At 33.4% G+C, this 15,350-nt stretch overlaps 1 protein-coding gene and 1 pseudogene across 2 annotated transcripts; one reads left to right on the top strand and one right to left on the bottom strand.

The window, feature by feature from the left end:
* Positions 1-4,527: 4,527 nt before the first annotated feature.
* Positions 4,528-7,859, top strand: LOC120117070 (annotated as a pseudogene).
* A 999-nt stretch (positions 7,860-8,858) lies between these two features.
* Positions 8,859-14,688, bottom strand: LOC120117069 (metal transporter Nramp6-like). Of its 2 annotated transcripts, none has more exons than XM_039137405.1 (14): positions 14,599-14,688; positions 13,941-14,088; positions 12,910-12,988; positions 12,785-12,825; positions 12,243-12,321; positions 11,992-12,096; positions 11,531-11,640; positions 11,217-11,398; positions 11,062-11,131; positions 10,520-10,693; positions 10,251-10,355; positions 9,797-9,928; positions 9,521-9,616; positions 8,859-9,198 (listed from the first exon to the last, which is right to left on the bottom strand). In XM_039137405.1, the coding sequence occupies exons 2-14, from the start codon at positions 14,049-14,051 to the stop codon at positions 8,860-8,862; spliced, it is 1,623 nt and encodes a 540-aa protein (XP_038993336.1). In that variant the 5' UTR covers positions 14,052-14,088; positions 14,599-14,688; the 3' UTR covers position 8,859. The 2 variants fall into 2 exon arrangements, with proteins under 2 accessions (XP_038993336.1, XP_038993335.1); XM_039137404.1 differs by having other exon boundaries at positions 13,941-14,075; positions 14,599-14,662.
* Between the last annotated feature and the right edge of the window lie 662 nt (positions 14,689-15,350).

Genomic DNA, 15,350 nt, shown 5'->3' with positions numbered 1-15,350 from the left:
TGACTAGTGTCTTGCATATCGATTTAAGGGGCTTGTTTAACATATTCGGGTCTTTATTTGGGGAGTTTAGTATGAGAAGTTGATGGCTTTAGGATATTTGGCGTGTTTCTAGGTTTTGAGAGGGGTCAGAGGCAAGCTGATCGCTATAAACGGTGGCTGGTGTCGTTGATGAGCCCTGGATGCAGTCGTTTGTTAGTTTGGGAGAAGAAACAGAAAGGAGGGAAGGAAAAGATGAGAGAAACGGTGCAGAGGAAATATTTAGGGAAATAGAAAGGAAAAACAGAATGGTGGCTAGGGTAAACATTCACCCAAAATATCCTACATATATCACTACCAAAACGGCAACATTTTTAGGAGGCTAGGTAGTCAGGGGTTATTTTTGTGAGAGCCCCTTCTAGTTTAAAGCTGTTGTGTTTTAGTCCTCGTATCTAGCTTTCCAATTTTTTTTTAATTTTGTCTTCATATTCCACTTGCATTACTTTTTCATCCTATATTACATTGTTCTTAATCTAATGGTGTTTTACATTTGGAATATGATTTTATCTAATTTTTATTTTAGTCCTAAGCATGTTTGGGGTTTATGCTAATTCTAGTGCTTGTAGTTTTGTTAAATTCCATTTTAGTCCTCTTTGATATGCTATTGTTATTTTTATTTTTCTGATGCTCTTCTTGTTCGATGCCCAAATTCATCCATGTCCCTAATTTCCTCTTTTAATTAGCTGTTATTATTATTTTACCTCTTTTTACTTAATTGTAATGGTGCATACTCATATGTCCTGTAAATATATGGCTATGTATTTCACGTGCATTTTAAGTTCTTTGCTTTCCAAGTTATGTGGTGCACAGCAAATAGACATATCTATGTATAATTGTGCCTTATAATGTACAGGTGTCCCCCGCCATTTATCCTCATGAGCAACTTGACCCAACCCAAATAATTAGATTAAGAGTAATACTCCTTCATTTTAAAGTCATCGAGGAATGATTTTTTTAACGTATGAGAAAGTTATTTCCGATAATTTTAAAATGAAAGCGTATCTCACGAGTGAAACTTCAATAAATTATTTCACTTAAAATTTGGGAACGAGAGAATGAAAAATTTTCGTCTATTAATTTCTTCGATAAAAGATCGTTAGAACTTATAAAAGATCTGATATCGATGTCTTTAAATAATCAAATATTCTTTTTCTTTTTAAAAGGATTGATAATTTTTAATTTAATTTGTTTAATTTTATTATCATTCATGCATTTAAGTTAATAATGAATCTTAGAATAGAATGATAGTATTATTTTATTTTTATTAGACTAGGAATTGACTGCCTCGAGGTATGAGATGTCGATTTTTTTATGGGAAATAATCAAGTATTATTATGTTTCGTTCTAAAATTCAAGTTCTAAAATTCAAATAGTATTATTTAAAGGGATCTTAAACTAAATTAAATTCGAACTTGTAGATTTCATTGCAAAGACAATTAATTAATCGATTTGGTACCAATTTATGGCGTCGTGGGGGTGCTAATCATTCCCCACGAGTAATCGACTCTCGAACTCAATTTTTGGTGCACATACCTTAAAATGTTGTTTTAATAATTTAAAAATAATAATTCTTATTAAATGACAAAACATTTTGGGTGTTCAATCACACCCTAATCAATTATTGGTGACGACTCCTCGAACCGTTTTCACTTTACTTTTAAAAGAGAATCTCAAATTATTCGATACGAGATTTTTAAATTAAAATTTTTAATTAAAAATTAAATTTATTTTTTAAGATCGAAAATCGTTTCGACAAGTTAAAAATCTAAATGTAATTTAATTAAAATATAAACCATTAGTTTTAGGGTAAACTATATCATTGACCACCTAACTATTTACATCTTTTACTTTAATCATTGACTTTTTAATTTTGTCAATCGAAGCATCTAACTATTTAAATCTTGTCAATCAAGCCACCTATCGTTAAATATTAACAGAGGAGATGACGTGACAGTTAATAAAATTTGTTTAATTATACATTTGATCCTCATTACTTACACATTCTATTAATTTGGTCCAAACTTTTAATTAATTCAATAAATTTAATCCTCAATCATATGGTGACATGTGTCACTATATGATTGGATTTTTTTCTTAATATTTTTTATTTAATTTAATAAATTTTCATCCAATCATATGTTGCCACTTGTCATCAATTGAATGAATAGAAAATACATTGAACCAATAACCGCTGCTGGTGGGGTTTAAACCCAAGACGTGACGAGAGGAAGTAAACACCCTAACCACTGGGTTGCACCATTTAAATGACAAACCTATCACAACATAATATACATAATTAATGACAATAAAAAAAGAAAAATGACCTAATAAGAACTCCAACATAGAATCATTGAATAATACGATAATATGATATATATATATATACACAAATATTATAACTGATTAATATATGAATGTATTTTATTTATATTTTAAATCATTTTAATGAAAAAATAAAAAAAATTAATTTATTATAATTAAAATATAAAGAAGATCTTCGTTGAATTCGAATTTTCCTGATAGTTGAGGGCTTATCGTAGTAAACATTTTAACTTATGTATTGATTTGTTTATATCACAGTTAGAATAAGAATTTTATATTTTATTATTTATTCATTATTATATTTGAAGAAAATTTTAGGGGAAAGTTGATTTTATTGAATTAGTCTATTTTAATATAGACTTGTTAAATAAGATTAGAATTCGATCGACATTATAATATTTTAAAATATAAGATACGATACACTTCAATTCAATAAAATTAGAATAATGAAGACAATTTATTAAATTAAAATATGTAAAATGATACATTTCAATTATAACATATTAAATTCACTTTTTATTTTAATATTTACATCAAATGTGATTTAAAATATAAATAAAACATATTCATTTGTTAATCAATTATAATATTTGTTTATATGTATTTTATATTTTCATACTATTCAATTATTTCATGTTTGAGTCCTTATAAGATCATTCATTACCATTAACTATATTATAAATTATATAGATTATGTTCTTTATACTAGACAAATTTACAGGTCTAGTTTAGTGGTTAAGATGCTAAGTTTTTTATCTTGCGTTTCATGTTTAAACTTTACCAGTACCAGTTATTGAGTTAATTTATTTTTCATTCATTCAATTGGTGACACGTGATGCTATTTTTTTGGATGAAAAATTATTAAAAAATATTAAAAAAATCCAATTACACAATGACACATGTCACCATCGGATTGAGGATTAAATTTATGTAAACAAAAGTTAGGACCAAATTAATAGCATGTGTAAGTAATGAGGATTAAATGTGTAATTATATAAACTTTATTAACTGCCACATCTTCTCCTCCGTTAATATTTGACGGCATGTGATTTGATTGACAATATTTAAATAGTTAGGTCATCCGATTGACAAAATTGAAAAATCAATGGTTAAAGTAAAAGTATGGATGGGCATGGGTCGGGTTTTTGGTCCACCCGACCCGACCCGAGAACAAAGAATCCTCCACCTGAGACCCGATCCGACCCGACTAAAACAAAATTTCACCCGACCCGATATATAACTTAGAAACCTGACTCGACCCGAAATAATAAAAAAATATTTTTTATTCAATAAAAACAGTGACTTAATTTAAAAAAGTTATATATAAAGGGGTATTATTGTAATTATTCCCAAATATAAGATAAAATTATATATTTTTTCGGGTCGGTCATATATTTTTTACCCTAAACCCAAACCTAACCCGACCCTATCATCACACTTAAAAAAACCTGACCCGACCCTGATTTTTTTAAAAAAACCCGACCTGATCGGGTCGTGTCGGAACCAATCGGATTTTAATGTTTTATAAATATTATATTTTAATTAAATTAAATTTAGATTTTTAACTAATTTATAATTATACGTTTAGTATTTTATAATTTAACGTTTTATAAATCAATTTAATGATATTCATCATTAACGATATTCATCCGTAATCATCAAGCGTGACAATCATCCATCCGTCGTATTTATCTCTGTCTTTATACAGTTGTGTATAGTTATCGGTTTGTAATCAAACCTAATCCATCTAATTTGCCTAAGGATATACAACAAGCAAAAACGGAAGATGTAATATAACCATTACACTATAATAAAATAATAATAATAATAATAGCTTACCAAATACATCACTTTAAAAAAATAATACACCAATATAATAACTTACCAAATTCCTGTGTACCTTTTTTTCATCTAATTTAAGGATATACAACAAGCAAAACGGAAGATGTATATACCATTACTATAATAAATAATAATAATAATAAGCTTACCAAATACATCACTTTAAAAAAATAATACACCAATATAATAACTTACCAAATTCCTGTGTACCTTTTTTTCATCTAATTTATATTAATTTTGAAGTTACCTTTAGTAGGTGAGAAGGTAACCGGAGAGGTTGGGTTATAAATAACGACCCCATTACCAATTGTCATCCCAACAAAGTAAAGCACCAAAATCCCACAACACAAAGGCCAACTTCTAAGTACTAAATATGCCAATTGATAGCTCTTCCCGTAATGGCACCACCGTCTGTGTCACCGGTGCCGTTGGCTTCATCGCTTCTTGGATTGTCAAGCTTCTTCTTGAAAGAGGTTACACCGTCAAAGGCACTGTAAGGAACCCAGGTTGGTTGTAGTTTAAAGACCGAAGAACGACATTTGTCATTAATATTTGTCTAAGTTAGACGGGCTCTAATTTCTCTTTGGACGTTGGCTTTTCTGTTTAGATGATCCCAAGAATTCTCATTTGAGAGAGCTTGAAGGAGCGAACAAGAGCTATCTCTTCACAAAGCTGATCTTCTTGATTACCAGTCTCTTAAGGAAGCCATTAATGGTTGTGATGTAGTTTTCCATACTGCTTCACCTGTGACTGATGATCCTGTAAGTTGGTTTTTCCTTATTCCGCCTTTTTTTTGTTCTACTATATGTTTAATTTCGTGTTTGGTTCCAGGGAAATTTTGATGAGAAAATATAGAGGTGAATCAACTCTACTTCTGTTTATAAAAAAAAGCTGAAAGACACAGCTCAACTAAGGCGTGACATTGAAAATGTACTTGATATTGCTTTCTTACTTCGTCGACCTTATCCGCGAATGTAGTGGGCCACCATCCCAATAGCTAAAATTACTTAAATTCTTCTCCGGGAAATTCCTTTTACTTGAATATATTTCTGATTTTCTACCTTTTTTATTTTTTTTTCTCAGATTCTTTTGTCCTTAAATTTCCTGTCAGATTATTTAAAGAGAGTTTTGAAACTTGAAAGCTGAACTTGAGAATTTAATATAATTTATAATTATTAATTAAGCATAAAAATAAATCTGACATACGAAGCTAATCATTTACCTTGTTGTTTTTCATGGTTTTGAGCCTTTTCAGAATAATACTTTTTCCATTTTTCTTATTAATTTAAAGGAACAAATGGTGGAGCCGGCTGTGAATGGTACGAAGAATGTGATAATGGCAGCGGCGGATGCCAAGGTTCAGCGTGTGGTGTTCACGTCTTCAATCGGCGCAGTGTACATGGACCCCAACAGGAGCCCTGATGTAGTTGTCGACGAGTCTTGCTGGAGTGATCTCGAGTTCTGCAAAAACTAAGGTAATTTTAATTCAAGACTCGATATCAACTCAAGGCGTTTTATCCCAATGCTAATGAATTCATCGTCTTACGTTTTGAACTCCTACTTGAGGCAAACGTTTAAATTCCCCCATATATAACACAACCTGACTAATGGTGGATTTAAATTCTTGGTGCTATAGATTACAAAAGGAAACGACATTCAAATTGGGTTATTTTTATCTAATGTGGGATTGATTTGGATTACTTTTTTGGGGGGATTATTGTTTGATAATTTTTGCATTCGAGACTACTTCAACATTCTGGATTTGTTCAATAAATGAGTTAGGTTAAATGGTCGTAAACTGTAACACAAATGATCGGGAATAGACAATTTGGACAGACCTGGTCTTTGACTGGGAACTTTTCTGTGCATTTTTTTACCTTTTTTGCAATTGATACACTGAGAACATTACAATTATAAAAAATGAATGAATGATGGGTATACAAATTGCAGAATTGGTATTGTTATGGGAAGGCAGTGGCAGAGCAGGCAGCCTGGGAAACAGCCAAGGAGAAAGGGGAGGACCTTGTGGTGGTAGCCCCAGTTTTGGTGTTGGGTCCATTGCTGCAACCAACGGTGAACGCCAGCACTGTTCACATCCTCAAGTACTTAACCGGCTCCACAAAGACCTACGCCAATTCAGTTCAAGCCTATGTTCACGTCAGAGAGATGTTGCCTTAGCACACATTCTTGTCTTCGAGAATCCTGCTGCCTCCGGCCGATACCTCTGTGCCGAGAACGTCCTCCATCGTGGAGAGGTGGTGGAGATTCTGGCCAAGTTGTTCCCCGAGTATCCCATCCCTACCAAGTATGTCTTTTTACTGATAATTACTCACCCAAATTGTGTTCCCCCCCCCCCCTCCCCATATGAACGTTGACAAAATTGGTGGTCGAGAAACTTAGTCAAAAAACGACAACTTTAAAATTTAGGAAGTGGGGCAACCCATCTGCGCTGCTTGAAAATTAGCAAATTGGGTTTAAAATAATAATAATAGACACGAGGCATATCAAGAATCGTCAAGTATTAGTTGTTTTTTTAATAAAAAGGACATAATTTATAGGGCTCACCATGTGATATTTTAGTTTATTTAATGGCATAAAATGCTATTAGTGGAAGAATATGAAATATTTTAGTTCAGTGAAATAATTGATAAAGATAACGAATACCTGCATGCAGTCTTAGCTAGTTGGTAATTTCCAGTTAGATATGTATATGTGTTTGGTATAAGTCTATATGTTTAATTTTTCGACTTCTAAAAAAATAAATATAGGCATGGACTGGGGAATGGTGTGGGGTAAACCATGTTTCATTCTCAAGTGAAAGGGGCTGGGGGTGGTGTGCGGTAACCGGTGCTCCAGCTTTGACTAAATGACGTAAATCTTGCCTGATACTCCTAGAAAAAAAAAAGTGAAGGGTTTCTGTTTTTTTTTTAAAAAAAAAAAACAGGGTAGGTAACTATAAATTGTGGTTTAGAAGGATCTTCACCTACTACAAATGTCCCTGTCAGATTATCTGAAGAAAATTGGGTGAAGTGGATATTTTATTCTACCCACCCAATCAACTTCAATCATTCAAGGGAAATTGATTTATTCTTATAAGTGAAGCTTTGGTTTTGGTCTCTATTTTGAATATCCAATGTCACTACAATTTTTTAGTTTGATTTACATCTTTTTTATAATAATATCTCGATTATATAGGTGCTCGGACGAAAATAATCCGAGGAAAAAACCGTACAAATTCTCGAACCAGAAGCTGAGGGAGTTGGGATTGGAGTTCACCCCGGTGAAGCAGTGCCTATACGAAACAGTGAAGAGCTTACAGGAGAAAGGTCATCTGCCTATACCATCTCAACACCAGGAAGATTCAGTGATTCGTATTCAATCATAAAATATCAGACAATCAATGCTTGTGCTAAACTACCTACTGTTTATTAAGGGAAGTGGAGACGTGCACTATGGATGGCTACCATTACTGGGCCTGGATGGATGGCAAAAGTGTTAACAAGCCCTTTGTATCCGTTTAATCTTAAGATGGGTGCTTATTATTTAGCAAAATAGGTTATTGGGACTTAATAATCTGTTCAACATTTCTGTCTTGTAATTGAGCAACTAAATGAAATATGTGTAAAATTATAAAATATTATGTTTCATTTGCTTATAAATTTTGCTTTCTCCTCTCTTTATCAGTTATTGAGATTTGATTTCTGAGGTTATAATAATACCAATAATATTCCTACGTATTAGTCTAAGGATAAAAACACGAGAGGAAAAAACATTGGCCGAACAACTTATCTGTATTTTTTGTACTCCTCTAACAATTAGATTGATGATCGAATTATTTAAATTATTAGTTTTTTTATTTAATCGATTCAATAATAATTAAATAAAATTAAGATTAAAAAACTGAATACTAATTCAGCCGATTCATTCTACCAACATGATTTTTTAAAATCTTTAATCAAGGTTTCTTTTTTCTTTTTTGTCTTTTTCTCGCTTTCATCATTGTGGGTAGGAATCTCGGGTTTTTTTCTTCTTATTTTGGTTGCTTCATTGGATTGAAACATAGAAGTATGGTCCACAAAGCTTGCTAAACCTCCAATCCACAAGCCTCAAAATCCCTACGTCCTGGACATATCTGCACCAATATCCAGCTTCCTACACCGCTCTGGACAAGAAAGCTCATCCGAGCACCGTTTGTTCAACATCAGGCTCGAGTCAACACAATATGGCCCAAGGATATTGGTAAAAAGCTGAGGCCCAAGGGCCAAAAACTCAGTTGACAGACCAGCGCACCACCTCTTCGAAGTTCAAACAAATGACCATTAAATTATTGGTTTCTTACCTTCAAAAAATTTGTTAATTCTTCTAGTCCATCAGAGCACAGTCCTAACCTTAGTTTGCAGTTCATCACCTTTTGTAGGCCAATGCCACCATTTTACTGGTGTTGAAACCACTATTTTCTATGAGGGAAATGTTAAAAGATGGTATGGAAATCACAACATCTATTATCAAATATATCGCCATACTCGAATTGGCAAGGTTTTTCGATTCACACTCCTTTCTCTTTCCTTCCTACCGAGTAAATCTGATACTGTACTATTTAAGGAAAACAATAAAACTACGTCGAAACCTGCCTCCCTAATGTGAGGTATTGTCTGTTATTCATATGTCCTCCGTCTCCCGCCTCTGAGGTAACTGCATGCTTACTATATCTTCTCGAGGGAGACAGTACATGGATGAGTTACCAGAGTCGTTAACCATCTGTTGATTTTCGGGCGTAGTTAATGCCAGAAGGTGTGTTGCCTCTTTGTTTGGTCGGAAGACCAGGTAAGCAATTGCAGCCAAATAAATCGCCACCCCTGAAAATCCAAATATCCCCAAAAACACGACTGCAACAAGCTCCCAGTGATTGTGAAGAAGCAAGTGGATGAAGCTCGTCATAAGATAGTATATGTTTATACCCATGATCAGAGAACCGATGATCCATGTGATTGCGGAAACCTGCATAGAACTTATCGAATAAGTAGGCTGTTGGATGACAGAAATCAGAAATGGTCAGTTACAGATACCATGAAATGTACATATACTTTCTTCTAGCTATATATAGTTAATGTGAAATTATTACCAATATCCAAACGTCGACGGAGGATATATTCCATTCATTTGATTAATGGTTTTATGTTTTAAGGTTCTCAGCTATATAATTCCAATAACTGGTTAGTCAAGCAACTCCCTAGAACAAAGTTGGTAATAATACTTCTATCAAACTTGTAACTAGATAACGCCTTAGCCTTAAATTGGGAAAGAAAGGAACAGTCATTACCGCTATTGAGTTTACGTGTGCCTCCATCTTCGTCTTACTGCTGGTGAACTTGAGAAGTGGAATTAGAGCAAAAGGTAGCTCAAAGGATAAAATCATCTGCTAACACAAAATTAAGGTATAAATAACTTGCTGATGATGCAAACTTAAATCGTGATCCCTTTCCTCCATACTATTGAAAGTTCATCTCTTTATATTCCAACAGTTTATTCCAATTAGACAACCCAGGAGAAAAAGGAAAAAGGGAAACAGAAAGCGTTATAAGCAAGTATTTCATACCGAAGCAATGATAATTAGCTGTCCAGCCCCAGCTGAGCCGCCAATTACAGCAACAATTAAACTAGGTACAATGGCCAAGCATCGAGTAAGCATGTTCCGAATCCATGGTGTTAGCCGTAAATCAAGAAAGCCCTACAGAAACGAAGGGAATGGTTGAAAGAAATCAAAAAATAATGCAATAAGCACATATCTCGAGCAGGGAGCAATTGAGATACACAAGAGGCTTCTATATAAATTGCAACTATCAAGTTACTTAAAAGGAAAAAAAGACATCAACCAATCTTTTCTAATTGAAATATAGAAGGAAATGAAAGAGATAGAACGAAGTAATTTTTATCTCCAAGTGACATACATTTAGATTCAAAATTTCAAAATAGAATTGCATATGTTGTTTAATTCCGAAAACTCAAGGAAAATGACCTGCAAAAAGATGCCGAATAGAGTAAAAGAGTACCTGCATTACATATTGTCCGGCATATGTTCCTGTTATGGTAGAACTCTGACCTGATGCAAGCAAAGCAACTGCAAAAAGTTTTGAACTCCAACTGCCTAAGACATTCTGTAAACAACAATATAAACAATATTCATTTTCTGAATCGAGCATGCTCAGGAGAGCACAAAGATTATTTTAAGATAAAGAAACACGAGAATTATCAATTAAAACCCAAGAGGCAGGGAAGTAAGGGAACTAAAGAAATCTTAAAATGGCTCAGAACCACATACTCTTAGTAAGAATGAGGCTTTGTTCAGATCTAAATCCTCACAGCTATGTTTATCTTCTTGATTCAAATTCGTGGAATTGCAAACTGCACCACTTACAGAGATGACAGATATGTTAATGAGAAACGCCACCATCAAAGCAAAGCCACTTTCTATCATATAAAATCTGCAAGCCTCCTGCAGAAAAATGGTAATGCTTCAGATGTTGCTCATTGGTACATTAAAAAGAAATCATCGCTAACATATAGCACTTCATATTGTAGCGAATGATATCACTTTTGACTATTTTTTTAGTGTAAATTTAACTTTTAAACAAGCCTTGCGGAGATCATATTCCTAGAGCAATCAATTGACCAATGACAACTTTAACTCACTTCATTTGTTTTCGTAAACTATACAATTCAAGCTTCAAAGGAGGCTGATGTCGTAAGATTTTCAATTATGGTTGGCATGCAAGCACACTCAGATCACATTTCTAGTTGCACAAGGAAAAGCGAGTGCAAAAGTAGTCCGGTTAAAGAACTTAAATTTGCCCAAAAAATTACCTTAATACCCCGAACGGATCGTGGGATTTTCCTGGAAAGCACCAGTGCAGAGTGGAGAAAGAGATTGTGCCTGTAAAAGGTCACAGAACTGAATAGATTTACAATGGCTCATATGGAAGAAATCACTAGAAACTAGGAAGAATAACGACACCTACGGCATAACCATAGCTCCAAGGAGTGAAATGGCTAGACCAGTGGCACCATTTCCTCTGAGTTGAGGAACAAAAAGGCCATTAAGAACTTCACTAGCCACAGGCTTTGCATAGTTAAGCTCCGCAAAAAAGCACCCAGCAATTGTAAGCACAAGAAAAGCGATAAAAAACTCAAGCTTCCTAACCTGAAGAACAGGGGCAAATGCTTGAGCTTATTCCAAGTAATCAAAATCCGTGCTAAGTAAACATGTCAATAAATATGTTTTCTTGGTCCAATAACACAGAAGAATGAACTCGAAATCTGCAGATCGACATACCCCATATTGCTGCAATGCTAGAAGAACCAATGTACTGAGCCCTGTCAAAAGGACACCAATCCAAACTGGGATGTTGAAGAGCATGTTCAACGCAAAGGCTGTGCCAATTACTGGACAAGGAACGGATCATAAGTCATAAGCAGGGAAAGAGCAAATGAGTGCTGAAGGAAATGAATAATAGATAATAAGCCCCAGGCTAGCATCCACTATTTCCCAACCAACTGTTATCAATAGCTTTAGAAGGCTAAAAGTCGAAAGTAGGAAATGGAAGCTTAATGAATCATAAACAAATATTTAACCAACATTAAAATGAATGAAATGTCAACAAACCTTCATTTTCTTTAATATAAAATATAATTTCTTATGTTATTTCCCTTTAGGGAAATTTCCAGTTAAATTAAGACATTCATCATGTGGTGATAAAGACCTCAGCTTTTTAAGCAAAAACGATCTATAGTCACCTTCAGGAATATCGCATGCAACAATAGCTATTTCAGCAAGAACCCATAAGACGAAATTTGGACCTCTAGGATATTCAGCTCTGCAGTGTTCTGCTAAATGCTTCCCTGCAACAATGAAATGAAAGCAAATATCAGTTGCAAAATATATATAAATATGTAGTAATATACGCTTCCCTGCAACAATGAAAGCAACAATGAAATGAAAACAAATATCAATAGCAAAATATATATAAATATATAGTAATATACACCTGTGACAACACCCAAATTGGCAGCCAGGGACTGAATAACAAGAGCAGCACATGAAGCCACTAATATGATCCAAAGTAACTGCAAGAAAGATAAAATTATCTTAAGAGGAACCGAGGAAGTAAATTTTTGGAATTTTTTTCCAAAAAGAGAAAAAAAAACGAAGGAAAAGAAACGAAAGATTAAATAAAGAGAAGCTAATAGTAGCTTCCTCACATGTACTCAATGTTAGCGATGTCTATTGCAGCTCAAACAGACTACAATAGGAGACCCTTTTCCCATTTAAAGTAGTTCCGGAAAATGATTTTTTATATAAATAATACCATTACTATGGGACACTTGCAAAGTAACAATAATAATAATGACGATGATAACAAAATATAGAAATTGGCAAGTTTTACAACCCATGGGATGACTTCCCAAGTATTTTCACTCTATATCCCGACTCTCCTTTGCAAATGGGAGGCGCTACCAAATTGTCAAATTCTGTTGAGAAAAATGATAATCGTTTGCAAACCAAATAACTACAGTAGAAAGTACTCACTCCATACTTGTACTGCGCTCCGGCTTGGAGATCAGTTTCAACTATAAGACAAAAGAGTAGAGTTACAATAATATAATTATGTAACTTTTCTGAATACAAAAGATTTCGTAAGAGATCAGTCTTACAATTTCCAGGATCAATATATGCAATTGAAACAAGGAATCCAGGACCCATGTATGCAAATAAGTTTTTCCAGCTTTTTCTCTGCATAAATAAAAATGCCAGCAATAAAAAATTCATAGCTCCAGAAAAAAATTAAATAATCATACAAAAAGCCATAGTAAATTCTCAATTAAAAAACAATATGAAATCTTGTTTTTTAGTAATAACAGGAACTTGTTCAGGAAAAAAAACTGTAAAATTCATATATCATGGTCCAGTATAGAATCCAGAAAAAATACTTCCAAATTTTAATTAACCACTATGTGATGATCAAATAAATAGGAAGAAATAGCAATAAGTAAATATGAATAGCGAGTCCACTGGAAAATAGAAGAAGAAACATGGATTAAACGCTTTGTTAAAATAAATCTTTAATTTTCTAACTATGTCTTAATGATAATACAATTATAGTGATTGATTACCCAAAAAAGATAAAGAACCCCAGCTAATATTATCAAAGATATTGACATATTCATTCCAGCAGCAGCAAAGCAGACTTCACACGACTTTAAACAAATCACAGTATGTCATGCAAGTTTTGGAATCCATAATCGACTCACCTCATCAGAGACTATTCAAACACAATCTCTTACCAAATCCTTCTATGGAGTAAAACAATCGAAAAAGTCATCAGTTAATTCTTAAATTGCCCACCTAAGATGACACTAACTGTCCTTCCTACATATCGGACCGTTTCATATATCGAAATTCTTTCCAAAAAAACACCTATAGGTCATTTTTCAACTAAACCACCAAATAATTCACACTCAGAATCTCACATCAACTTAATCTCTCTCTCAATCTGAGTCAGGGTTACAACAAGGCCACCCATCAACTTAATCCAGCCATGTCAACACTAAGAAACCGTTTCAACATTTTACGTTCCTTATTAAAAAGATGAAATAAGTTTCAACAAATGTAGGAAACCTTCAATTCAAGGAAAAAAAAATGGATAGAATAAAAGATTATATCATGAATGAAAAATCAAACTCACGTCAGGCACCACTATTTGATTAGTATCTGCATTCTGAATCAGCGGGGTATTTGAGAAACTGCGGTTCCCGGTACTAGCAATGAACTGGGGTTGCCCAGAATTAGAACCCATCCTACTTTCTTTTTCCTCTCTAGCCTATTTGAATCAGCTTAAGAGGCAAAAGAAAAAAAATACAATCAGTAAATTGAATGAAAAATGAGCATTAAATTTGAATCAGGCACAAACTCAGAGTAGAAACCAAATACTTGCAAAATGAAAAAGAAGAAGAAGAGTTTTGAATTCCCGTGTGATGGCGAAATACCAAAGGCTTGAAAACAAATGACGGTAGACAAAGAAAAAGAACGCAGCTTTGAGAAGGAATCTTAAAATGTCGAGCAAAGAAAACAACAACGTTAGAACTGGAAAAATATTACAGAAAAAAAACTCGATTTCCTTTGCATATCAATAAATCCAAAAAGAGAAATGAAAACTACATATAATAATATATATATATATATATGTGTGTGTGTGTGTGTGTGTGTGTGTGTGTGATGGTTCGTCTGTCAAAGGGAAATCAAGAAATGGGCAAGATTGAGATAGAATTAAAAGGAAAAAAGAAGAGAAATTTTTTCCTTCCTGACAGGCACATGAAAATAGAAAGGAAAATAAGAACACAAACCTGAGCCCAGGGGAAAATGAGCATAAAATCGAAGGAGCAGAATGAAAAAAGCAGAAACCCAGAGCTGTTTCCCTCTTAGTTTCGTCTTGGTATGCAGAATATAATAGTATGGTAATGCAACTCTTCCTATATATAGAGATTTCTTAAATTCTATACTGTTTTCGCTGACGGCTACTTATAAAGGCTTCGGCTAATTGGCTTAGCTTTTGCCTTTTTGTGGGGCTCTACTCCACAATCCACGACTCTTTTACTTCCTTCTCTCTCCGGACGAACAGAATCGAGATCTCACCCTCCACAGTCTCTTTACAAAGTACAAAACTTAGCATGCTCTCCTCTGGATTCACCTCTAGAATAGTCTTCGTGAGCCTACAATATAGGCCAATCACTCTATAATTTCGTTGTCAGTTGAAGCTTTACTTTTACATAGAGTTTGGTTCGCGAAAAAAAAATTATCAAAGAGAATATTTTTTCTGAAATTATATTTTTATGATTGGTTCAAAAAAAATTATTATCACGGAATACTCTTTTTTTCAAAGTATAATTTTTTTTTGTCTATAATAATGAGAATGTCATTACTTTTCACACCTTTAAATAATAATATCATTGGATTAATAAATTCTTTTTATAATTATCCTTCTCGATGTCTATTTTTTGTGTTTTATTTAAAATTATAAATATTATAATAATATACAAAGAGTTTAATTTACTAAAATGTTAATAAATTTGAGAATTTAAAAATATAAACATTGTTA

Source organism: Hibiscus syriacus, unplaced genomic scaffold (genome assembly GCF_006381635.1).
Source record: "Hibiscus syriacus cultivar Baekdansim isolate YM2019G1 unplaced genomic scaffold, ASM638163v2 tig00110318_pilon, whole genome shotgun sequence".
Classification (NCBI taxonomy): domain Eukaryota; kingdom Viridiplantae; phylum Streptophyta; class Magnoliopsida; order Malvales; family Malvaceae; genus Hibiscus; species Hibiscus syriacus.
The sequence above is the reverse complement of the archived record's forward strand: the minus strand, read 5'-3'. Positions and strand labels throughout refer to the sequence as shown.